Source organism: Hirundo rustica, chromosome Z (assembly GCF_015227805.2).
Source record: "Hirundo rustica isolate bHirRus1 chromosome Z, bHirRus1.pri.v3, whole genome shotgun sequence".
Lineage (NCBI taxonomy): Eukaryota > Metazoa > Chordata > Aves > Passeriformes > Hirundinidae > Hirundo > Hirundo rustica.
The window spans coordinates 89,727,146-89,751,246 of NC_053488.1; the positions used below are offsets into that span (position 1 = coordinate 89,727,146).

The following is a 24,101-nucleotide window of genomic DNA, read 5'->3' on the forward strand; positions in this document are numbered from 1 at the left end:
CACATGTCCCCCTGCCATGCCTGTGTCCCCCTGCCATGCCTGTGTCCCCCTGCCATGCCCATGCCCCTTTGTCACACCCATGTCCCTTTGCCATGCCCATGCCCCCCTGCCTTGCAGGGACCCCACTGGCAGCTCCTGGGCTGTTCCCACACCCACACAGTGTCCCTGTCCCCAAGTTCATGATGGACCAGCAGTCTGAGCACCTCCAGACATTGGCACGTGGTCAAAAGTGCGGGGCAGAAGCAGAGACCAAACATGAAGTGTGTCCCTGGACGTGTCTGAGAGCCACCGCACCGTGGGCTTGGCACCGGCGCACGTCCAGCGGCGCGGGAATGGCTGGGGCCCTGCAGCCAGCAGTGCTGCGGGAAAGCTGGCTGTCCCTCCGTGGGGGTGGCCGTGGCCCAGCCTTCCCACCGAGTGTGCAGCCAGAGCCTCTCTAACTCCACCTCGGAGCGGGCTGGCTCCTCGCACACCGAGGAGACCATGGGAGGAACGACTCGGCGGAGCCCGGAGGACTGCCGCTTTCTGGACGTAAGTTCACGGCTTTCCTTGCCACCCTGCACCCCTACAGTGCCAGGAATGTCAGACACCTGCATGTCCTCCTCCCGCCAGGAGCCCTCAGCACACCCTGGCTATCACTGGTTTGTCGTTAAATAGGCAGAGGCAGCCAAGCCGAGGAAGAAGAGCTGCCCCGGGTACCAGCTCTGTGGACTGCTCTTCAGCGTGCTGCTCCTTTCTCTTATTCTGATATTTTTTGGTGTCAAATACCTCTGGAACCCATCACCCAGAAAAGTAAGTAAAAATTCTTTGATGCGGCATTTAAGAGTGTTGCTTCCCCAGACAGACCTGTCCCCCTCCCCTTGACTCGCTGAAACTTTTAACAATACTCCAAAACCCAGGCAAAGTCAAAAAATGCATTTTCTCAGACCACAGTTATTCGTGGGACTTTTAAAAAATCTTTGTATTATTCATAACTAGCTTTTACTTTATACAGGCTGGTTTTTTTCCCTGTCACCGCATTCTTTCCCCAGTTGACAATTACAGGGGATGGGAGCTACGCCATGAAGAGTTAAAGTTACTCTTATTTCACCGGCAGCAAATTTTATGACAAGTAAGAAAATATTTTCCATTTCATTTCAATTATCTTGCCAGAAACTGGTGGAAAAGTCATTATGCCACCGCATAAAGAGGAGAGAAAGCCAGGACGCAGTGGTGATTGATTGTCATGGATTATATTTCTTACTTTAATGTGTCTGCAATGTGAGGGACGGTGAGGAGGATTAGCTTCTGGAGGAGCTCCTGCTAACTGGATTGGGCTCGTTTGTTCCCAGCTGCAGACGGACACTGCTGTAAGTGCCGAGTGTGTCGGGGCCGCAGCAGGATTGTGCATTCCTGCCCACTGCCACCCAGCATCCTGCCAGTGCTGCCAAAACCCTTCTTCATCCCACACCCCAAGTAAATCCTTTAACCTTGAAACCAACAGCCTGCCTGGTGCCCTGCTCAGCCTCCTTTCCTTTGCATTTACATGCTCATCCAGGAGGCCCTGCTTTGCACCCCGTCACCAGTGGGTTTTGCTGGCTCTTAAGAACATCTCCAAAATTCCTGTGCACAGCCAAGGCAGCCTCTTTCCCACGCTGGCATCTCCAATCTCCTCCCTGCCCTATCCTGGAGCCACTCCAGCCTGGCCAAGCTGCCCTCCTGCCAGGCAGAGGAAGGACTCTGCTCGCTGGAAACTTTATCTTCTTATCAGCAAATAGAAATAAATATCCCCTGAAATAAAAGAAAAAACAATAAAAGCCATATGCTCCTCCAGAATCCTGCCAAGACGGTTATAAAGTCTCTACTGTTCCTAGAAAAACAGGGGTCGTGCCAGCCACGAGGGGAAGAGGCTGTTAACCCCTGGAGGGGAGGTTTTCTCCAAGCAGGCAGTGCAGAGACAGTGCCACAGACTCAGAAAGGACATCCAGAGCTCGGGCCCTTGGTGTCCTCCCTGGTGGCACTGGTCGAGGATGGAGTCCAGCCAGCACTCCCCACACCTGATGGGCAGGCAGGTAGGGTGTGAGGTCACGAGAAAGCAGAGCTGTTCCTGCAGTGGATCTGCACAAAGACGCCCTCAGAGCCCAGCACAGCCCTGTTGCTGTGGCTGTTGGGATTCTCCAGCTGGCCCAGGAGTCCTCAGAACAAAGCACGTTGTAGGGGGCTGGAAGTTCACAATGCTCAAAAAATATCAGCCAAGGGGAATTAAACTCTTAAAGAACATGAAACCCTTCCAGCTTCCTTCATGTAACTGGAGACTGGAAAAAAAACTTGAAAGAAGAGTTGTTCCTCTGAGGGGTGGCCTTGGACACGGCTCTGCCCTCTGCACAGCAGCCTCCACACCAGCCAGCACAGCTGATGATTCAGCTAAGGAGGCGTTCGTCACAGCCTTGCAGAGGGACATATTTCATCCATTCACCAGCAAGTGTCATTTTTAGCCCTATAAAACATCTCACAGCTCTCTGAGCAGCACAGAGCGGGCAAAGCCCAAGTGGGTTAGCTGGCCGCTGTGCTGGCCAAAGTAATTCTTTGTAAATGGAGGGCACTTGAAGGAAAGGCGCCACCCGGGATCCTGCCCTCCTTGAAATGATTTATGGCACTGTGTGCGTTTTGTCAGTCAAACCCAACGGCCTTCCACCCATTTCAGGCTTCAGACTGTTTTACCATATCGTAAAATCCATTGAGAGCTATATATCTTTACAAAGTCTTCCTGCAGACCAACAGGAGATGTCCGTGGCTGCCAAGGCGCACATCACTCCCCTAACCTTTAAGCAGGGGTGAATGTACCCATCAGTTCCTGTCTGCACAGCCAGCTCTGCACGCAGGTGATGCCAAACAGGGGATAGCAGCGCTGGGAACACTGCTAAGAGGCTTTGAACCACCCAAGGATGTGCAGGAACCAGGGGACTGTGAAAAGGGCCTTGGGCTGGCGCTAAAGGCAGAGCTCCCACCCCACACCAGTGGGGCCAGCATGCTCCTGCCCTGGCTCCATGGCCACGCCGTGGGAAGAGCAAGGCTCTCCCAGCCCCGCGCCTCCATCCCTGCTCCTTGCCCCACGGACTTGAGGGGATTTGCCCAAGCCCTTCCCTTCCAGGCAGCGCCGTTTGATTTGGGAAGCGAGGCTCCCCAGGGCGCGCCAGCTCAGCAGGTTCAGTTTTGTGCTTCAAACAGCATCTGCCGCTGCTCCTGCCGTGAGGGTCAGGCATCCGCAGAGACCGAGGGCTGCCGGGCTGGCGGAGTGCGGCGAGCACCTGCGAGCGGGAGAGCGCTGCTCCTGCCGGGATGAGCGCCGCCGGGAAGCCGCTGCTACGCCCCGGAGCTCTGCAGCAGCCCTCGAGGAGGTCTTTGATCCGCAGGCAATCCTTGATCTCCTCCAGGCAGAGAGAGGCTGTTACCTCTGCCTCTAAGGGAAAACAGGAGGCACAGGGAGTAAGCTGGGGAGGACACGATGGAGCAGGTTGAGCCGGGGACACAGTGATGGAGCAAAGAAGCCAGGGATGCAGTGCGGAGCAAGCAGGCAAGGGAGAAGGGAGAATGAAGTACCTGTGGATTCGGGAATTCAGCCCAGCCTGGGATATAACCAGGCTCATGCCACAGGAAGCGCCAGCAAAGGCAGAGCTGTGGCAAAGCTCCTGGTGCTCCTGGTGTGGGAGGAGTATCTTCTCCCAGGCTTGACACACACCACTGGCTGCAGCCTGCCCTTCCACCCAGCCCAGGCTCCTTCCTGGGAGCTGCCCCTCCTCGTGCTGCCCTGGTGATTGCTCTGGCTCGGAGGTGGGCTGTGAGGAAGCAGCCCGTCCCACAGCAGGGTCCCCAGCCCCAGCCTGTCCACCCACTGGACACCTGTGAAACCAGAGGGCTGCTGAGCTGACCCCCGTTGTGGCTTTGACCTCCCAGGTCTATGACATGGAACACACGTTCTTCAGCAACGGCGAGAAGAAGAAGATTGTGATGGAGATTGACCCTCTGGCCAGGACAGAGACCTTCAGCAGCGGGAATGGCAGTGAGGAGATCCTGGAGATCCATGACTTCAAAAACGTGAGTGTGGCAGCTTGTCCCTTAGACCCTGCAGTCCTGCAGCAGCACTGATGGGATCCTGTAGGACACTGGGAAGTCGCTGGAGCAAGTCCCAGGACTATTTATTCCTGCATAAGGGAAAGCAAGACCCAGACGTGCTGGGGATGCTCTCAAAGGAAAGGAGATGTGTTATCTACATAACATAAGCTTCCACCTGTGTTTAATAGTGGTGTGGTTCAGTTCCAATGAAATACATCTTCGAAGAGAGACCTGGTTATTGGATTTACTCTTGCAAAGGAATGCAATGATCATCAGTCTATCTGAGCCCAGCACATTTGTCTGTCTGGAGAGCATTAAAACCTCATGACACTGTAGAAGGCTCTCTGTGAAACCTAATTAAAATTTGTAGGGAAAAACCCTCTACAGTGACATATGGCAAAATTTTGAGCTAATAGCCTAGCAGGAACTGGAGGCTGAATGTTCATATACCCATAACGGTCAGATGCTCTTCTGCATATTTTTATTTATTATAATGAGAGCTCATGATGGTTATGAGGAGAAGAGGAACAGAGTAAAATTTTATGACTACCTGCCTTAAAATATTTGTAAAAAGCCTGGTTCTCCCAAACCATAAAACGCAATATCCCTTATGAGAACCTGTTAGTACATCTTAGCACCACTCCTGAACAGAACAGGCACAAAAATAGCAACAGGAAAAATATGACTAAACCCTCCTCCTCCAGCTGTACCCTGCCTCCAATGGGTTATTCATCCTACTCTTTGCCCTGACTGCTTTTTGGGTGCTTGCTTTGATCCTGTAGGGAATAACCGGCATCTTCTTTGTGGGACTTCAAAAATGTTTCATCAAAACCCAGACTAAAGTCCTACCTGAGACGACAGAGGCCAAGATCCCTGAGCTTGAGGTGGGTGAATAAAACAGGGCTCCCCTCTGCCCTGTGAAATCCACTCCTCCCCCTGGCAGAGGAGCTGCCACTCCTGCCGCCCTCCCATCTGCTCCAGCCTTCCCAGAGATGCTGCAATAAAGAAATAATGAGTTGTGATCACTTCATAAAATGATCTTATTTCAGAGGATTGCTTATAAAAACAAGTGAAAAGAGTCGGGATTAGACAGAGACAGACAAAAGCCTCTCAGCACAATACCAGAGATCAAGAACAATAATCCTGTTGTAGTCAAAAGGTCGTAAGGCAGCTCAGGATTAGCAGGCATCAAAAAGTCAATCAAATTGTTTTCTCAAAGATTTGAGCCTCATGTTTTCAAACAGAACGAGGCAGAAATAAGGGATTTAAATGAGCAGCCACATTGAAGAAATGCAAATTGAGAAAACTCTTGATGTGCAGACCTGAGAGGTGGGAAGCACCAGGCTGGGGCCACTTCCTTGTGCTGCATGGACCTTGGTCCCGCTGATGTCCCTGATTGCTTCCTGCACCCGTTTCACTGCCCACTGCATCCTCCTGCAAGCAGCTTCATGCCTTGCATGCTGTGTGGAAAAAGTGTGGGCTCCATAACTTAACCCCTCTCTGTCAGTGTGAACTGGAGTGACAGCTCAGTCCCTTGACAGCAGTTGTCCTTTGTCGCTGTCCCCATCCCCGAGGCCCTGGTGGTGGCACAGCCTTCCTGCCTCCCCATTTGCAAGACGATGGGTGTTAGCAGATCGACTCCCCCCTAGGGGAGCTGCTGCAGATAAAAAGCCAGCAGGACACGTGTTTGAAATGAAGCGTGGGCAGAAACATTTCCCTGAATCATGACCCAAATTCCCAGACACCGATTCTTTGATTATGCCCTAAGAAGCTAATAGATCTTTTCAGCTACCGTCGTAAAAGGGATATAACTTCCCAGGCTTTAGCAGAACATTGCCCCGGGTAGAGAGCTGAAATGTAAAACCCAGTGAGATAAATGTAGATTTAAGCTCTAGTCATGTCTTCTCGGAGCCTGCACACTGCCAGGTCCTGCAGGCAGCACCTCCCCGACCCCGCGGCTTCCACCAGAGACTCCGAAAATGACCCAGACTGGGTCAGACTGTGTCGGCTCCTTCCTAAGACTTCCCAAAGCCATTAAGAAAAGCTCCATAAATTAGATATACAGCTCTAGATGCCTTCTGGAGAGAAAAACACTTCTTGCTCTATGGGCTACCACCACCAACACAGACAGCGTTGCCTTGGCAGAGATCTCCGAGCAGACCCATCCAATAATCTTTATATATCTCCCTCCCTAAGTGCCTGCCAAAACACACCGTGGACTAATGCAACGGCAGAGACATGTGGTATAAATTACAGAATACAGTCGTGCAAAGAATTTCTGTGAGGAGTAAATTAAAGTGTTCGATCAAAAAATCAGTAGCAGAAGGAGAGAGGAATTAAGTCTTAGGAACAAAGTATAGCAGAGGTGTTTTAATCTTGTAAATGACTAGGGGGGCTCCAGAAGGCTCTTCCAGACTGTGGGGACTGCACAAGAAAAGGGTCTTGGATGATGAACTAAGCGGGGAGAGCAGGGTGGTGAGGGCTGTTGAGGTATCGCGTGTGCATCCCCTGAGCACCACGAGCCAAGGCAGGTGAAGTCCAGCTGCTCTCTGGGAGGGGAGAGGTGCCTCTAAGCCAAGGGGAGGAGAAGCAGGCAGGGTGGGAAGAGGGTGTCTCACCAAGCCAGGATAATGTTCTGCTCTTCTTCCAGGGACAAGAAATCACCACCACCTACTTTGAGCAGTCTGTGGTCTGGGTGCCTGGGGAAAAGCCCATTCAGAACAAGGAATTCCTGAAGAGCTCCAAAATTTTTGACATCTGCAAAAATGTGACCATCTTCTGGATCCACCCCACGCCAATAGCAGGTACAAGGAGCCATCTCCTCCCCAGGGAGGGGGCTCATGAGCCCTCTCACTGGGAGCAGCTCTGTCACACACCCGTGGCCTCCCTTGCCATGCCCCGCTCTCTGACATGGTGGGAACCCACTTTCACAGCCTCGTCGTGCATCTCAGACATGAACACAGAGTTGCCCATGACCACAGGGGATCATGGCCAACGTAATAGCAGGGGCTGAAGTTTCTCTCTTCAAAGCACTTGTTTCTGCCGGCTCCCCGCCGCCTTGCACTTTCAGAGTGGCCACCCTCCTCATAACAAGGGAAAAAAAAATATAATCTCTTGTACCTGCAAAGAAAGCAGTGCTGCTGGAAACTGGGACGCCTAAATTCTCGCCACCACATGAACATCAGAGTGTGAGCAGACATCTGCATCTAAATCACACGGCGGGGTTGCCACCTCCAGCTGCTCACTACACAGCCCTCGCAGAGGTTGTGGCCTCTGAGATCTGCTGGTGTAATTACCCGCTCTCTCTAACCCACTTCCAGCCGAAGGAGCCAGTTCAAAAATCCCTGCTGAGAAAAGTCCCTCTGCTCTGCAGTCGCAGAGGCACACGGCATCACTCACAGGCACTGCCCAGCTCACCCGTGGTCCAGAGGGCAGGTGGGCACCAGAGCTCCCTGATGCAGAGGGAGACGGGTGTCCTTCACTGCTGTCCCCTTCTGCTTCCTTATCCCTGCTGTCAGACCCCATCTTCAGCAGTGTCCGGCGTCGGTGAGTCCAGCTGGGGCACCAAGGTGCATCCAAAGCCTTTGCCGGGGCTGCAGCATCCCAAGGCTGTCTGGCATCTTCCCTCGCAAAGGAAATTATTGCTGCAGTGGCCCTTTCTTAAGCTAAGAGAGCTGTAGCTGGGCGTGATCTGCCCCAAATCATGTTTCTTTGATGAGGCTCTACAGATCCAGCCCCCAGCAGCAGAGGCCACCACAAGGATGTGCTTTTACACACCCACAGCCCCATGCAGGAGATACCAACTGCACCCACACATGGGCACGGGGATGGAACGGGCCATTATCTCCTACAGCCCTGCCCCAGGCTGGGTGAGAGCAGGAGGCCACAGAGCGCTGCTTTGCCAGTGGGCTTTCCATGTACTTGGCACCAAATTCATTCTTGCTGCTGCATTTGTCCCCATGTTCCGTGGTTATTGACAGCAACATTTGGACTCCTCTTACAGCTCCTGAGCTGGCCAACCTCGAAGGGGCAGAAGAAGAAGACCCTGAGCTGCTGATAGACAACCAGAGCTGGTTGGAGGAGCTGGAGAAGGACAAGCAGGCAGGCCCCAAGCGCCGGGCACGGCAGCTCACCGAGGAGGACCTGCCCGTCAACGACTACGTGAGTGAGGGAATCACACCCAGGGTGCCCCGGCCACAGCCCTGGGCTACCTTGGCCGTGCTCCCAGGGTGTCCCAGCTGTGCTCCTGGAGATGCCCTGTGCACTCCCCTGGGGTGTCTCCATGCTCCCAGGGAGCTCTGCTCCCCTTCTGGGGTGCCCAGACCACCCTCCCAGGCTGTTCTGTCCGTGCTCCTGGGGTGCCCCAGCCGCACGAGCCCCTCACTGTCTCTGTCTCTTCCCGGCAGTCAGAGAACGGGCTGGAGTTCCACCCTCTGTGGGACGAGCGAGGCTACTGCTGCGCCCAGTGCCGCCGTGCCAACCGCTACTGCCGGCGCGTCTGCGAGCCCCTGCTGGGCTACTACCCCTACCCCTACTGCTACCAGGGCGGGAGGGTCATCTGCCGCATCATCATGCCCTGCAACTGGTGGATCGCCCGGATGCTGGGCAGGGTGTAGCGCCCGCCTGCCACACTGCCACCCTCCAGGTGCACTGCCCGGTGAGCCTGCACACCTGCCATCCTCGGTGTGCCATCCCCAGTGTGTCACCCCGGTGTGCCATCCCTGCTGTGCCACCCTCGGTGTGCCATCCCTCTGTGCCACCCTCGGTGTGCCATTCCCAGTGTGTTATCCCCACTGTGTCACCCCCGCTGTGCCATCCCCAGTGTGCCACCCCCAGTGTGCCACCCCAGCTGTGCCATCCCCGGTGTGCCATCCCCAATGTGCCACCCCAGCTGTGCCATCCCCAATGTGCCACCCCCAGTGTGCCATCCCCGGTGTGCCATCCCCAATGTGCCACCCCCAGTGTGCCATCCCCGGTGTGCCATCCCCAGTGTGCCATCCCCGGTGTGTCACACCCACTGTGCCATCCCCAGTGTGCCACCCCCAGTGTGCCATCCCCGGTGTGCCATCCCCAATCAGCCACCCCTGGTGTGTCACCCCCGCTGTGCCATCCCCGCTGTGCCATCCCCAGTGTGCCATCCCCAATCTGCCACCCCCAGTGTGCCATCCCCGCTGTGCCATCCCCAGTGTGCCATCCCCAATCTGCCACCCCCAGTGTGTCACCCCCGCTGTGCCATCCCCAGTGTGCCATCCCCAATCTGCCACCCCCAGTGTGTCACCCCCGCTGTGCCATCCCCAGTGTGCCATCCCCAATCTGCCACCCCCAGTGTGTCACCCCCGCTGTGCCATCCCCAGTGTGCCACCCCCAGTGTGCCATCCCCGCTGTGCCATCCCCAATGTGCCACCCCCAATCTGCCACCCCCGGTGTGCCACCCCAGCTGCGGGAGACGCGCCCGAGAGCGGCGTCGCCAGGCTGAGCAGCGAGAGGCGAACAATAAACGTCTCGTATGAGCGATTGCAAAGAAAATGGAAAGCCGTTTAGTCCCAGTCTGATGCTTAATGGGTCTGCGAAGTGATCTAATTGTGTGGCTGCCTCATCAGGAGCATCCATAACTCGGGTACGGGACCTTCGCACGCTCCCAGCAGGGCACTGCCGGTGCTCGCCCTGCTGGGAACGTGCGAAGGTCCCTAATTTGCTCCCTGATGGTGCTGGTGGCTGTTCGGCGTGTCCTGACCCTCGGTTCCAGCATGCTCTGGTGGGTTCAGCAGTCACTAGTGACAGCTCAGGGTGCCACCAGTCCCCTCTGGAGCTGTGTGCAGCACAGGCACAGGGAGAAGCTGGTACAAGGAGCCCCCTGAGGAACCATGCAGCCGAAGTGAGAGGGATTCCGCTCCTGCGGAGGACTCTGAGTGCCACCAGCTGTCCCCAGCCCTGTCCCCAAAAAACGGGTGAAACCTGAGCTGCAGGAGGGTGGAAGTAAGTCCTCCAGACTGCAGCTGCCCTGAGAGCACACTGCCTGCCACAGGGCTGAAGGCTTTCACCAAAATCCCTGTGCACCCCTGGGTAGACTTCTGCCCGTGAGCTTGGGGCTCATGCCAAAGCCAGGTCCCAGATTCCATCCCAGGGAGCCAGCTGCTGCCCAGGAGCTGTGACATCCTGCATGTGTCACCAGGCAAAACCCTCTCTGTGTTACCAAGGGAGAACACCGCCACGGCCAGCAAGAGACAGGTGCCAGGTGCAGTATTCCCAGGGCTGCCAGACCCCCTTCACATCCCTGCAGCTCCCATGGGGATGTGAGCAGGTTCTAAGGGCAGTTCCCCTCCTCCCTGCTCACGGCTGCACTGATAAAGTGGTTACAGCACTGGGAACACAGTGTGGCAGAGCTCCCCACACGGCATCCCAAGGGACACCAACCAGCCTTGGGGACACCAGGCTTTTCTGACAAGTCCCTTGAGACATTTATCCCACTGAGAAGGGAGGTGCAAACACAGCAGGGGGATGTGTGGAACCCACCCAGCCACAGCTGCTGCAAGAAAGCAGAGCCCTGGGGCCAGCCAGCAATGCTTCCATCCCTTCTCAGGGTGTCCAGACAGGTGACCAAGGTGCTCCCAATGCCTTTGCCAGGACACTGGTGTCCCAAGTCTGCCTGGCATCTCCCGCAGCACATGCCTGTACCTCCAGAACCTCTCTCCAAATTAAAGTGAGTTATCTTCACAAGTGCTATTTAACCAGGTAAGATCCACACCCTCTGAAGACTGCAGTGCTTTTGCTGCCTGTGGGTATGAGCAGGCTGCACAAGCCTCCACATTCCCCAGGCTGGCACAACCCATGCTGGTTTCCCTGCGGCTGCTTGGGAACCTCCAGGCTCCCTATGCCACCCTCTGCCAGCACCATCCCCATCCACCCAGCATCACCTCCACCAGATGCCCCAGGAAGGAATCTGCTTGCAGAGGCAGGGGCACAGACCAAGGCAGGATCCTTCCCTCTGTGCAGGCTTTAAGATGAGGATGGGTTTATCCAAATCTGTCCCTGCTCCTCACATGTCCCTGCCCTGTCTCCATCCATCCATCCATCCATCCGTCCCCTGCCGTCAGCCAATCTCCAGCCAAGCTTCCGTGCTCTGACGCATTCTGCCTCGCCATCCCACGCCAGGAGGCTTTCAGCCAGCCAGCAGCTGACAACAGCCTGATTTACTCACCTGAGTTAACTGCAACACAAGGATTTGGGGCGTTTCCCTCCAGGTTCCTCCGTCAGCAGCGACGCTGGCCCGTACCGGGTCACTGTCGGGCTGGGGCAGCTCACCCAGCAGCCCGGCAGCTTTTTCCAGAGGGGCGGCACTGACAGAGAGTCACCACTGCTCCCCCCCGCCTCACTGCTCTGTTCACACCTGCCTGCTCCCCAGAACAGTACAGGCAGCCCCGCATCCAGCCAGACACGGCTCATGTGAGTTCCTGCTTGAGACCCAAAAAATCCCCCAAGCTCGGCAGAGGGGTGCTTCACCGCTTCACTGCAGCGCCAGGTCACAAAGGCAGATGCTTGCTGACAGAACAGCCCAAAAATGATAAGTAACAAATGAATTTAAAAGCTTAAATCCACATTTCTTGCCCTGGGGAGCTGCTGGGGCCTGGCACTGCCCTGCCCTTTGCTCCAAGCCAGTGGCTGGCAGGCCAAGGACGCACATGTTCACACTGGGCTGAATTTACCCACCCGGCTGCTGGGCTGGGGTGCTCCAGGCCCTCTGCTCCAGCACTGTTACACAACCACTGTTATGAAGAAAATTCAATTACAGAAATTGTTTGCAAGCAGAAGTGCACCAGTGCACGTTGGAGGAATGCAAACTGCAATGGGCAGAAGTTCCTGGCTGTCCCAGAGTGAGCAGATCAGCCCCGGGGGGGACTTGCTGCTCTTCAAGCAGAGGAATTTCCAGGACATGGAAAAAAAAAAGTCAAGGAGGTTTCATAGAGTAAAATATCTTAATATTTATTGTGTCTCGGGACAAAAAGAATTCTACTCAATACATAAAATGAGTTGAAGCAGCATATAATACTGACAATCAAGTCACAGCTGAATCGGTGCAAGGACACCTTCCAAGGTAAAGGCACCAGGAGCTATATCACCAAACCTCACTACAGCTTACAAAGAACCACTACAACCTGTACTTAAAGAAGTACAACTATAAAAAAGTATATAAAACCCAGGGGAAGGGTGAGACAGCTTGGCAACAACCTTGCTGAGCTAAGGCTTCAGGCAGGCAGGACTGTGTTTTAACAGCCCCGTCCCAAGAACAACAGTGTCTGGAGAGTTAGGGGATGTCAAAGGGCTGCCAGAGGGAAGGGGAAGCATCTCTTTTCCCGTAGAGGCACTGAAGATGAGCACTGGGACACCCGTGAGGCCACCAGCACAGTGTGGCACACGGGGCAAGAGCCGGGGGCTGCAGCGCCCCGAGGAGCCCTGGCTGCAGCCACCACAGCCTCACCAATTATCTATCCCCGGCGGTGGCACAGCAGAGGAGCGTCAGGACAAGCCCCTGAGCGCACCAGGACAGCTGCTGCACTCCTTTCTATCAGCTAGTTGAGAAGAAGATCAGTCAGTTGAAAGCAAGATTTCACAACGCGGCGTCCAGAGGAGAGGTGGAGGCGGAGGCATCCTCCCCAGGCATTCCCTGCAATGCACACAGCAGAGTGTCAGGGGACAGGATGGGTTTACACACAGGGTAAAATGACACAGGGCAAAATGACACAGCAGACACGGTCTTGCAGGTGCCCCCTAATCCTAAACCCCCCCACCCCGTGGGTGACCAGCAGCAGCCGGGGGGCAGAGGCAGCACACCAAGCTTATAGACATACCCAGCCACAGGCACAGAGTGCTGGGAGCTACACCATCTCATACTGATTGTTCGTGATGTACCGGGACAGGCAGCAGGAGAGAAGGATGCCAATCAGCTGAAAAAGAGAAAAAACAGACCCCGCGTGTCAGAGGCAGCCAAAACCAGGGAGAGGTGTCTTCAGGAGGAAACCCGACAAACTGATACAAGGGTTTTATGAAATCCAGGGATGGACAGCGGGGCTTACAAACCACGACAAGGGCTGCTGCACCCTGCTTCAGAATCACCGAAAGTGGCTGAAGCACAGGATCCTGGCAGGCACAAACTAAACAAGCTCCTCACAAGAGATGCTCCAGGTCCCATCCCGTTACACGCTGCTTCACGAAGCATCCACAGCTTTATGGTAATTGCAGAGATTACACAGATATCAGGAATGTCACAGCCAATTACACAGCCACCGGAGAATGGCAGCACCTCTCCCTGTTGCAAGGACAGTGGGGAAGCAAGGCAGCTGTTCTCACATCAGGAACATGCTGTTATCACAACACAGCCTCCCAGCACCTGTGCAGACTTCAGGGCCAGATCCTGCCTGACTCTGACCTCCACAAGCCAAGCTGGCACAACGGGTCCCTGCCAGATGTGTGACCCAGCCAAGCTTTCTGAAGAGGCAATAAAAGCTAGGAACTGGTTACAGTTCCCAAGCCCACCATCAGCTGAGATAATGCTGCATCTGGGGGCGTGCCTGCAGCTCACCACTGGTGTGTATCTGCCACATCTCCACAAGCCCAGCGCCAGAGCAGCACAGCCGGGGACGGGCGGGGCGAGCAGTGGGCGCAGCAGGGCACCTCCAGCTCTCAGGCTCTCGCGAAGCAGGAGCTGCAGCCAGGGGCTGCCAGCTCCCACCTCTGCCCCAGCTCAGTCCATCCCTTATGGAAACAGTGACCAGCTGATCAGAGCTGAGCACCTCGGCAGGCTGCTGCTCCGGGCAGCCCGCAGCTCGGCAGCGCCTCGACGCTCACCCACGGGCGCTGGCCAAGGGCAGGCAGGGCTTGAGCCCCTCCAAAGCCAAGGCTGGCTGCTCAGCACCAGGAGCCCGGCAAGCTGAGGAGGGCCAGCTGCACACGGAGCAGCGCATCGGAAAACCCTCGGCACCTCGGGAAACCCCAGCGTGGCGTCAGCGCCCGGCCGAGCCGGGGCCAGGGGCCTCCCGCTTCCTGCCGGGATAAAGCTGCCGGAGCCGGGGCTGGCGAGCACGCTGCTCCTGCAGGAAGTGCCCTGTGAAGGAGACGCTGGGGAGTGGGAGGGAGAGGACACTACAGCAGCCTGAGGGGTGGTCAGCCACCGGCACGAGTGGTGCCACACGGGCACTGACAGCGACCCCACCACACAGAAGCGACACCAAACACCCTCCCGAAAACAGTGGCGGGTGGGTAGGTAAAGGAAGGGCGCAGATTTGATCCCTGCCAACAGCAGGCGCAGAGTTGGTCCAGCTCCATCTGTTTTTTTCTTGAGGTCTGTTGTTTCAGAGAGGAGCTCTTTCCAAACAAACCTGGGCTCAAGGAAATAAGAGCTGGGGCTTCAGCCCTGGGTGTAAAAGACCGGGGCCTGCAGAGCAGTCAGATTAAGTCCTAGGGGAATCTACAGAGTAGCTGCTCCTCCCTGACTGAAATCAACTGTGCTTTTTGTTTTGTTCAGACTTTGCACTGAAATTAAATAACTCTGCACTCCTCCCGTGCCAGACAAGGGAGATTTACCTGGAAACACGCAATGCCAAAGGAGATTCCAGCCACAACACTCATTTTGGACTCCATTGTTGATGTTACCAGGAAAAAACAACCCTGCAGAGGAGGCAAAGTAAGCAGGTGGATCCAGGGCTTTCCTGCCCCAGGAGCACAAACCAACTCCTCCCCAAAGCACCAGCAGCTCCAGGGGAAGATGCTCCTGTGCTGGCAGCAGAGGGGTTCTGGTTGCCCCCCTCCTGCCAGACCTCAGCAAAGCCATTTCCCTGTCAGGGCTGCCCCAGCCAGCCTCCCAGCCCAGGTGCCTTATCAAGGGGAGCACTGCCCTCGGGCTGCTCCCAGCCTGAGCCAGGTGACTCATCAGAGCAACGTTCCTTGCATCACTCAACCATCCCTGTGGACGAACTCACACACCCTCACCACCCAGCCAGGACTTTGCACCAAAGGGAGATGTCAGCACTGCTGAAACAAACTTCACTGGAAAACTACTTCCTTACTCACCTGCTCTTCAAAGTACACATCCCCAAAGGCCAGTGCTTGGGTCTGGCTGGTCCCTGATCTCGAAGGAAGGAATGGGGAAACCTCAGACAGAAGGGAGGATTCCATACCCTTGCCCTACCTCCACTGCAGGGGATTCCCTGGGCCACTGGACATCTACATCAACAGGGAAGTTCTCCTTTCAAGCCTACCAGGGACAGACTAGCAGTCCTCCACACACCCATCCCTGCCTTTCCCACCTCCAGGACTGGCAGGAGGATTTTTCTGAGCTTCACTTACGTCCACAAACACTTTCAGCTTGGCCTTGTTTGGGTCTTTCAGATCTTCCTCTGAGCAGTCGCCCTGGTTCTTGCAACAGCTCTGGGGGATGCCCCTCTGGCTGAAGTATTCAGTCCTCTCCCAGTCAGAATAGTTCTGCACCCCGCAGCAGTGCAGCTGGAGTGGGAAGCACATTTGGGGACCTTGGTCACACCAGGGGAGTGACCCCAGGCCCCACCATCACTGCCACGGCTTCCCCACCCTGGCCCCTCTCACCCAGCATCTCTCAGATTCCAAAGGCGGGGATGCTGATGCCACAGGGGTCCCAGGGGACACGCTGGGCCGAGGGGAGCATTCCCACCGTCCGGCAGCCAGGCTCCCCCGGCCTGGGGCTCTCACCGTTCTCTGGATGGTGTCGACGGCCTCGCTGTGCCGATCCGCGGTCACATTGTAGTCCTTCAAGGCCTGGTCCAGGTTACTCTCAAAGTTTGTCTTTATCTGTAAGGCAGAGGTCTCAGCGGCGGGGCCGTGCCCTCCTGCCCCGCAGGACTCCATCCCCGCGTTAGTCACCGCTCGGTGACGGCAGGAATGACTCCGGCCACGGCCGGCAGACGTTCCCCAGCCACCGGGCAATTAGAGGCTGTATTAAAGGGCAGGCTGGAAGCACTGTGGCAGCAGGGATGCTGCCTGTGTAATAACAAGGACGTGCGCCGTGCCAGCTCCCTCCCAAGCAGGCACAGGAACCCTCCGAGGAGCTTTAATTACTGAAATTATGCCAGAAATTACAGTCCAGGGCTACTCTGCCTGTTGTGATGGAGGAACACCGTGCCGTGCTGCACTGACCCCGCACCCAGGCTCGTCCTTCTGGGCCCTTACAGGGACCCAGCTGCCCTTCGTGCTGGTTTAACCCCGTTTTTGCTAAAGTAAGCACCGCTCCCAAGCAGCGCCTCTGTCCTTCCAGTGACACCTGCGACTGCGCTGGGGTGAAAGCAGCACCGAACTCACCCTGCAGCACCGGGAGATGGCGGTGCCCACCCAGACTCACCTCGTGCCTGAAGACGAACCCCACGATGGCGGCCACCAGGACGATGAGGAAGATGAGGGACAGGAGCATGGCATACTGCGGGCAGAAAGGATGGGACAGGAGGGGATAACGTAGGAGGACAGGATGGGGTAGGGCAGGATGGGTAGGATGGGATGGGACGGGGCAGGGTAGGGACGGGATCACACAGGAACAGGATGGGATGTTTCGGGATGGATCAGGAGAGGATGGGGCTCCATCCCACCCCATCCCAGGGCACCCACCAGCTTGAGCATCCAGGTGCTGCCGCGGCAGGTGGCGAAGCAGCCGAAGGTGCCCAGGAGGACAACGACGGTGCCCGCGCCCACCAGGACGAACGGGACATTGGTGGCTTTCTCGTCCAACAGCGAGAAGTAGACGGCCAGGCTCACCCTACCCCAGATGCCCACGGCCAGCAGCACAATGCCCGACACCTGGTGGGGAGAAGGGAAAGCCGCAATGGCTCGTGACTATCGCGACAGGGCGGCGCAGCCGCGACTTGTCGCGGGGGAAGGAGCGGGCGCTCACCCAGAAGACGAAGGTGTATGTGAGCAGGACGCTCTTGAGGCAGGTGATCACCGGCTTCGTCTGCAGCCGCCGCGACGGGGACGCCATGGCCGACACGGGGCAACTGCGGGGCCGCGACGGGAGCGGGCGGGAGCGGGGCGGGGCCGGGGCGGGGCCTCGGGGACACGCCCCGGACACGCCCCCGAGCGGGGCCGGTCCCGCCCGCGGCCGGAGATCCCCGAGTGCTCACGGAAATGGCCGAGCGCGCCAGCAGGCGCGGTGCTCTTCCCCTCTCCTCCCGCAGGGGGCGCCCGGGACACCCCGTCCTGTCACACCCCTGTCCTGTGCCAGCCCCTGTCCTGTCACACCCCTGTCCTGTCACACACCCCGTCCTGTCACACCCCCTGTCCTGTCACACCCCCCCGTCCTGTCACACCCCCCTGTCCTGTCACACCCCCTGTCCTGTGCCACCCCCCGTCCTCTGACACCCCCTGTCCTGTCACACCCCCTGTCCTGTCACGCCCCTTGTCCTGTGCCACCCCCTGACCTGTGGCACCCCAGTCCTATGGCACCTTCCCACTGCCACCCCCTGTCCTGTCACACCTCCTTTTCCGTTGTCACCCCCTGTCTGCTGCCACCCTCTGTCCTGTAACACCCCCTCTCCGGAGCCACTCTCTTGTCCGGTGTCACCTCCTGCCTATCCCCTGTCACCGCCTATCCGGTGCCTTCTGCTGCCTAGCCCGTGCCACCCCGTGCCTATCCCTGTTTCCCCCTCTCCGGTGCCACTCCCTGCTTAGAGTGTGTCACCCTCTCTCCAGTGCCACCCGCTGCCTCCCCTGTGCCACCGCCTGCCGGTGTCACCCCCTGCTTGCCCCATGCCACCTCCTACCTGCATGGTGCCGCCCGCTGCCACCTCCCGCCTGTCCCGTGCCACCCTGTGCCACCCCATTTCCGTCCCGTGCCACCTCCTGCGCGGTGCCAGCCGGTCCCTGCTCTCCTGCTCCAGCCCTGGCGTGTCCAGGTGTCCAGCGGGACAGCACACGGCGCTACCGCCAGGCCAAGCAGCGCCGGGCTCCCTGCCCTCGGCGGGGTGAGCCCTCGGGGGACGTCCGCGGGCTGCGGGGGGCCGCGGGCTCCCCACAGTCGGCAGCACCAGCCCTGCACGGGGCCCCCCGGCTGCCCTCTCCTGCCCAGGACAGCGTGCTGTTAATTAGCGCGCTCACCAGCCTGGCCGCCGCATAATTACCCCATTGAGGCAGCAGCGCGTCGTCCCCTCCCCGCACCCCCGCTACCTGTCCGTGCCACGCTCAGCCCTCGCTCTCCTTGGCCCCGTGCTCCAGAGCCCCAGCCCCAGCGGTGTCCAGCTGCTGTGCTGCCTCCAGCCCGAGCCCGGCCCCGCGGGCAGCGGCTCCCAACAAAGCACCGCGGTACCTCTGCCTGGCGGGGGCCGAGCCTCGGCCGGGAACAGACCCCAGCTGGAAGCACTCGCCTCGGCAGCGGCACCGGAGCCTTCCGTCTGCGGCGGGGTCTCTCCCTCCCTCCTGGCAAGGGGTGGGAAAGGGGACCCGGCTCCTGCGGTTTTGTGCTCGTCCCGCAGGCCCCCGGCTCCCGGAGCCCGTCAGGGCTGGCACAGGCTCGGTTTGGCTCTCTCCTGTGTCTAAACAGGCTCCCGGCTCTTCTGCTCGCAAAAGAAAAACTCTTACAACCTTTTAAATCCCCGGAGAAGCAAGGAGGCGCGTTGGAAAACGGGCGATCCCGGGATTTATTTTTTTTTTTTTTACAATCTCATCATTTTGGGCCTGACTCACGGCTTTTGAATGTTTGGGATGGGCAGCCAAGGGGGAAAGTAAGTTTGCTCGGCACGAGCAGCGCGGCCAGGCCAGGAGGGACAGGCATCTGTGCGGCGACAAGGCGACAGAGGGGGCCGTAATCCCGCCTCCCGCTCCTCTCCATCCTCGCCAGGACTCGCGGCTGCTCCCGGACCCAGCAGGGCAGGTGGGCCGCCCGCAGCCCCCCGGCCCCCCAGGATGGCACAGGAGGCAGCCCCCGTGCTGCTGGTTGTCCTCGCCAGGCTGGTGTCATCCACGTGGCACGAAGGTGAGCGCCGGGAGCCTGGGGACGTGAGCCTGTGCGGCTCCGCTCCGTGCAGGGTGGGAAGGGATGGAGGGTGCAGCGATGCCGGGAGAGCATCAGCGCCTGCGGAGCGGGGTGCCTGGGGGGTGAGCTGTGCGAACAGGGAGGAACGGAGGGGACGCTGGCAGGCGTCCAGGGAGGAGCAGAAAACCAGCCTCTCGTCCTCCCACCTCGCCTGCGGCAGCGCCGTTCCCTGCTGGCTCCCTGCTCCCACGGGGCCGTCGGCCCGCAGATGTTTGCTGGACGGAAGCCCCACGGCCGGACGCTGGTGCTGAGCGGGTCACAGGCTTTGTTTGGGGTGGTTTCCCCTGCCCTGCTTCCATGCCCTGCCCTGGCCATGCTGCCAGCACGCCTGGGGATGCTCCTGCCCAGCGCAGCCAGGGCTGAGCCGGCCCCAGGTGAGAAGGAAAAGGCAGCGCTTGCAGGAGAAGGAAACATCATCGCTAAATGGCACATCTGCCTGCGAGGACGCGGTGCACTCTGTCCCCAGGGCCCCGGCGGGAGGCTTGGCAGCCCCCCCGGGAAACAGCTTTGTCCACCAGGTCACGGACACATCCCCGCTGCCGCCCCCGCTCCTCTGCCCGCCGAGGATCCACGGCAGCCTGAAAAGGGCAGCAGGATAAACGCCCTGCGAAAACGAGCGGGGGCGGCTTGTGGGAAGCGATGGGGAGCCGCTCCGTAGTAAAGTTCATTTTGGAAAGATTCGTAATGGAGTTTCCTCCCCGTAACGCCGGGGCTCCTGCTCGGATTGGCCCCGGCGGATATCATCCCCTTCCCAGAGCCCGGAGCAGAGACAAGGGCGGGCTGGGTGCAGCCCTTCCCGGGGTCCCCGCCGTGCCGAGCATCCCCGGCGTGCCGGAGGGGAGCGCGGTGCCCTGGGCTGCGCTGGCGGAGAGGAGAGGAGGGGGCAGCGCCGGCGGGGGCCAGCGGAAACGCGGCGGAAACGTGAGCTCAGTGCTGGGGAATGCCGCGGCCGGCCGAGGCGCCGAGGGGCCGCGGGGAAGGACGGCAGCCCGCTCCCCCTGCGCGGCTCCCTCCCCGGCGGCCAGCGCCTTGCCCGTGGAGGCAGGGTGCGGGACAGAGGGCGGCCCGCAAGGACGGCCCGGGGCTGTCCTCACCCCGTCCGCGGGGCCCTGCTGCGCAGCACGGGTGGCGAGGGGCCAGCGCCTCCGGCCAAGCCCCTTCAGCGGCTCCATCCTCCTCTGGAGCACGGGCGAGGGGCTGCAGCCCCAGCGGCCCCGGCCGGACAGCGTGCTCCACACCCCTTGCCTGGGGGAGGGCGTGGGCAGGAAAGGGCAGGAAGGAGCAGGAGGGGGCAGCTGTCCTCCTTCCCCTGGGATGCCCCATGGCAGTGACCGTGCCATGGGAGCGGGTGGAAGGGCTTCCCGGCAGCACGAAGCCGGGGGTCGGTGCCAGCCCCCGTTTCCTGCCGCAGCCGCTGCTGCCGCTGTTTAGTCTGCGGCTGGTGCCAGAGCTCACCGATCCCTGGGGACTGGGCTCGCCGGCTGCCCGGTTTAACCCTTGACAGGAGCCCCGAGCACAGGGTCTGCCCGGGGCTGGGGTCGCCTGTTGGGACGTTCTGCAGCCATGAGCTCCCCTGCAGCCCGCTCGTCTCCTCCTTCCTCCCCAGGCTCTGGCTACTACCTGGAGAGCCACACAAACGAGGTGTACGCAGAAGAACCGCCCCCCGAGCCTGCCCTAGATTACCGTCGAGGTAACAGCACCCAACCCCTCCTTCGCGCCCTCGCGGGGAAACCGAGGCACGGCAGATTCCTCCGTCACCTCCCTGCTCTCCCGCAGTGCCCCAGTGGTGCGCCACGCTCAACATCCACCGCGGAGAGGCCGCTTGCTACTCCCCGCGGGGCAGCTCCTACCGCAGCAGCCTGGGGACGCGCTGCGAGCTGAGCTGCACCCGCGGGTACCGCCTGGTGGGCCCCAGCGCGGTGCAGTGCCTGCCCAGCCGCCACTGGTCCGGGATGGCCTACTGCCGCCGTGAGTGTCCGCGGCCCCGGCCGCGCCATCCTGCCCACGGCGCCCAGCGCGGGCTGCTCTGCCCGCCCGCACGGCCGGCAGCCGCTTCCCTGCCCTCCTTGCTCTCCCCACGCCAGAAATCCGGTGCCACGTGCTGCCGGCGGTGCTGCGGGGCTCCTACGTGTGCTCGGCGGGCGTGCAGATGGATTCCCGCTGTGACTACACCTGCCTGCCCGGCTACCAGCTGGAGGGCGACCGGAGCCGCATCTGCATGGAGGACGGGCGCTGGAGCGGGAGCGAGCCAATCTGTGTAGGTAAATTCTCACCCCGTGCCGCTGGGGCACGCAGGGGCTCGTCACCTGTGCCCGGGCCGTCTGCAGGGGTCAACCCGGGCGCTTCCTGCGCCTCCCTCCCTTGGGACCCCTGTCCCTGCTGCTCCCCGCAGCGCCGCCGGTCCTGAAACACAGGCGCCTGACCGGGGCACCCAGCACTGGCTTCACAGCGGGTCCGGGTGGCTCCCAGGTCCCTCGGGTGGTTCAACACCGGGGCTGGTGCCTCGGTCTCATGGCTCAGCCAAGGCACCCAGAGATTCCATGAATCCCTCTCGTCCTTCTGGGCAGACCTGGAGCCTCCCAAGATCCGCTGTCCAGATTCCCGGGAGCGCCTCGCGGAGCCAGGCAAGCTGACTGCCACCGTCTACTGGGACCCTCCCCGCGTGAGGGACTCTGCTGACGGCGTCATCAAGAGGTGAGGGCAGAGGGGCTGCAGGCACCGCCAGCGAGGGCTGGAGGCCGCGGCGGCTGCCCCTGCCCGGGATGCTGACGGGAAAAACCCGTCTGTCGGGTCAGGGTGATGCTGCGGGGCCCGGAGCCCGGCTCCGAATTCCCTGAAGGAGAGCATGTGATCCGCTACACCGCCCACGACCAGGCTTACAACCGAGCCAGCTGCAAGTTCAGCATCCGCGTCCAAGGTGCGAGGGCTCCCGTGGGGCCGCCCCCAGCTGCTGCCCCCCGCTCCAGCCTCCGCTGCCGGGGCTGTGCTCCATCGCGCCCGGCCCTCACCCAGCTCCCCTCTCGGCAGTGAGGCGCTGCCCTGTCCTGAAGCCCCCGCAGAACGGGTACATCTCCTGCACCTCCGACGGCAACAACTACGGTGCCACCTGCGAGTACCTGTGCGACGGGGGCTACGAGCGCCAGGGCACCTCCCTGCGGGTCTGCCAGTCCAGCCAGCAGTGGACGGGCTCCCAGCCCCTCTGTGCACGTAAGTGGTGCGGGCAGGGCAGGACTTGCCCGTGGGGCTGCCCAGAGCTTTGGGGGATGCTGCCTGGTGGGTCAGCGGCATGATGGGGGACACGACGGCACCTCCCCACACGCTCGTGTCCTGCCCCAGCCATGCAGATCAACACAGATGTCAGCTCGGCTGCCAGCCTGCTGGACCAGTTCCACGAGAAACGCCGCCTCTTCGTCATCTCGGCCCCCGACCCCTCTAACCGCTACTACAAGATGCAGATCTCCATGCTGCAGGTGAGGAGACCCTCCTGCTGTCCCCCTCCCCACCTCCGGCACCCCCTCACTGTCCCCCTCCTCCACAGCAAGCTGCCTGCGGGCTGGAGCTGCGCCACGTCACCACCGTGGAGCTGGTGGGGCAGCCCCCACACGAGGTGGGACGCATCCGGGAGCACCGGCTGTCCCTGGGCATCATCGAGGAGCTCAGGTAGGGGAGGTGGGGCTGTCCTGCGGAGCCGGGTTCAAGGGGACGGGGAATGGAAATGCCTCTAGGAACGGCAAAGCACGGGGTTGAGTCTGGGTTCACGAGGAGCCCCTTTCTGCCGGGCCAGAGGGACTCCTGCAATGAGGGGACCACCTGCAATTCTGAATGCAGCGTCACCAGATCTTCCCAGAGCTCCCAGCTCCGAGGAAGAGGTGGGAGCCCCCACTCCAGGAGGGCCCGATCATGGTTGCAGGAGGAGGGCAGGCCCAGGTCTCCGTGCAAGCCCTGAGCAGCCATCCCCCTTGCACCTGCAGGCGCTTCCTGCACCTGACGCGCTCCCACTTCAACGCGGTGCTGCTGGACAAGGCGGGCACGGACCGCGAGCGCTACATCTCCCCGGCCAGCCCCGACGAGCTCTTCGTCTTCATCGACACCTACCTGCTGAGCGAGCGCGAGGCGGCGCGGCGGGAGCAGAGCGGGGACCCCTGCGAGTGAGCCCGCGCCAGGGACGGCCCCACCACCGCCCTGGGGATGGATGGACACCTTCCTTTCTGCTTTTCTAGTCGCCCACTGTAGAGGAGGAGCAGGGTGCCAAGGAGCTCCGGGGAAGGGGAGCCCCTCTCTGGCTGCTCCGGCGCAGAGGTGAGCAGGGATTGTGTGCCAGCAGAGTCACACTGCCCAGCAGCCAGGAGCTGTTTCCAGCTGGGGGATGGTTCAGCCCAACCAGGACCCTGCTGGGAGACACTCGAGTGCCCCTGCTCAAATCCCAGGGAGGGGGGGAAGGTGGAGAGCCAGAGGAGAGTGGCAGGGCAGGGGGGGCAGGCTGGCCAGCAGTGCCACAGCTCCTAACAAAGCAGCTTCAGCCTCCCCACGGCTCACCTTGTGCAAACCCAGACCCGATGCCTCCCACTCTGAAAGCCCTTATTAAAAGCAAATGGCCCCACGCTCAGCAGAGCCCATAGCAGCCAGCCAGCGTGCAGTCCACCCTGAAGGGCTTGCCGTCACCCCTGCCACTCCCTCTCCCACCACCCATGGGGATCCCTTTCTGGGAACTGCTTTGGCAGTAGAATATTAACTTGAAATAAATAAATTTGTATAAAACGTCAGTGCTAGCACATGTGTCACTGAGAGGCCTGGGAAACAAATGTTTCCTGGAGACCACAATTCCCAACCCCTCCAGGCTGACCCCACACAGTTCCATCCATCCAGTGCTGCAACTGCGTATGGGTGGAGAGGACAAGGAGAGAGCAGAACGTGGAATGAAGAACGGGAAGAAATAAAAACGCAATGACATTTCAAAGCATTTTGC

General features: G+C 59.7%; 3 protein-coding genes across 3 annotated transcripts; 2 read left to right on the forward strand and 1 right to left on the reverse strand.

Annotated features, from left to right (window-relative positions):
• Nucleotides 1–483: 483 nt before the first annotated feature.
• TNMD (tenomodulin) lies at nucleotides 484–8,708 on the forward strand. The gene is made up of 7 exons (XM_040090781.2): nucleotides 484–531; nucleotides 658–792; nucleotides 3,934–4,074; nucleotides 4,875–4,976; nucleotides 6,743–6,896; nucleotides 8,096–8,253; nucleotides 8,499–8,708. Exons 1-7 carry the CDS (start codon nucleotides 484–486, stop codon nucleotides 8,706–8,708), a joined length of 948 nt encoding a protein of 315 aa, XP_039946715.1.
• Nucleotides 8,709–12,079: 3,371 nt separating this feature from the next.
• TSPAN6 (tetraspanin 6) lies at nucleotides 12,080–17,122 on the reverse strand. Its single transcript, XM_040090071.2, has 8 exons — nucleotides 17,000–17,122; nucleotides 16,717–16,905; nucleotides 16,457–16,531; nucleotides 15,811–15,909; nucleotides 15,433–15,588; nucleotides 14,671–14,754; nucleotides 12,939–13,034; nucleotides 12,080–12,754 (listed from the first exon to the last, which is right to left on the reverse strand). The coding sequence occupies exons 1-7, from the start codon at nucleotides 17,084–17,086 to the stop codon at nucleotides 12,966–12,968; spliced, it is 759 nt and encodes a 252-aa protein (XP_039946005.1). The 5' UTR covers nucleotides 17,087–17,122; the 3' UTR covers nucleotides 12,080–12,754; nucleotides 12,939–12,965.
• A 1,364-nt stretch (nucleotides 17,123–18,486) lies between these two features.
• On the forward strand, nucleotides 18,487–23,823 carry SRPX2 (sushi repeat containing protein X-linked 2). Its single transcript, XM_040090264.1, has 10 exons — nucleotides 18,487–19,075; nucleotides 20,742–20,825; nucleotides 20,912–21,103; nucleotides 21,220–21,396; nucleotides 21,703–21,829; nucleotides 21,931–22,052; nucleotides 22,163–22,342; nucleotides 22,472–22,605; nucleotides 22,674–22,795; nucleotides 23,107–23,823. The coding sequence occupies exons 1-10, from the start codon at nucleotides 19,006–19,008 to the stop codon at nucleotides 23,285–23,287; spliced, it is 1,389 nt and encodes a 462-aa protein (XP_039946198.1). The 5' UTR covers nucleotides 18,487–19,005; the 3' UTR covers nucleotides 23,288–23,823.
• Nucleotides 23,824–24,101: the final 278 nt, after the last annotated feature.

Coding starts and splice junctions, on each gene's coding strand:
- TNMD (XM_040090781.2), top strand. CDS start 484: ATGGGAGGAACGACTCGGCGGAGCCCGGAGGACTGCCGCTTTCTGGAC. Junction 793..3,933: donor GGAACCCATCACCCAGAAAA/GTAAGTAAAAAT, acceptor TTGACCTCCCAG/GTCTATGACATGGAACACAC. Junction 4,075..4,874: donor AGATCCATGACTTCAAAAAC/GTGAGTGTGGCA, acceptor TTGATCCTGTAG/GGAATAACCGGCATCTTCTT.
- TSPAN6 (XM_040090071.2), bottom strand. CDS start 17,086: ATGGCGTCCCCGTCGCGGCGGCTGCAGACGAAGCCGGTGATCACCTGC. Junction 16,906..16,999: donor CATACACCTTCGTCTTCTGG/GTGAGCGCCCGC, acceptor TCTCCCCACCAG/GTGTCGGGCATTGTGCTGCT. Junction 15,910..16,456: donor GGTTCGTCTTCAGGCACGAG/GTGAGTCTGGGT, acceptor TCTGCCTTACAG/ATAAAGACAAACTTTGAGAG.
- SRPX2 (XM_040090264.1), top strand. CDS start 19,006: ATGGCACAGGAGGCAGCCCCCGTGCTGCTGGTTGTCCTCGCCAGGCTG. Junction 19,076..20,741: donor GTCATCCACGTGGCACGAAG/GTGAGCGCCGGG, acceptor CTTCCTCCCCAG/GCTCTGGCTACTACCTGGAG. Junction 21,830..21,930: donor GCTGACGGCGTCATCAAGAG/GTGAGGGCAGAG, acceptor CTGTCGGGTCAG/GGTGATGCTGCGGGGCCCGG.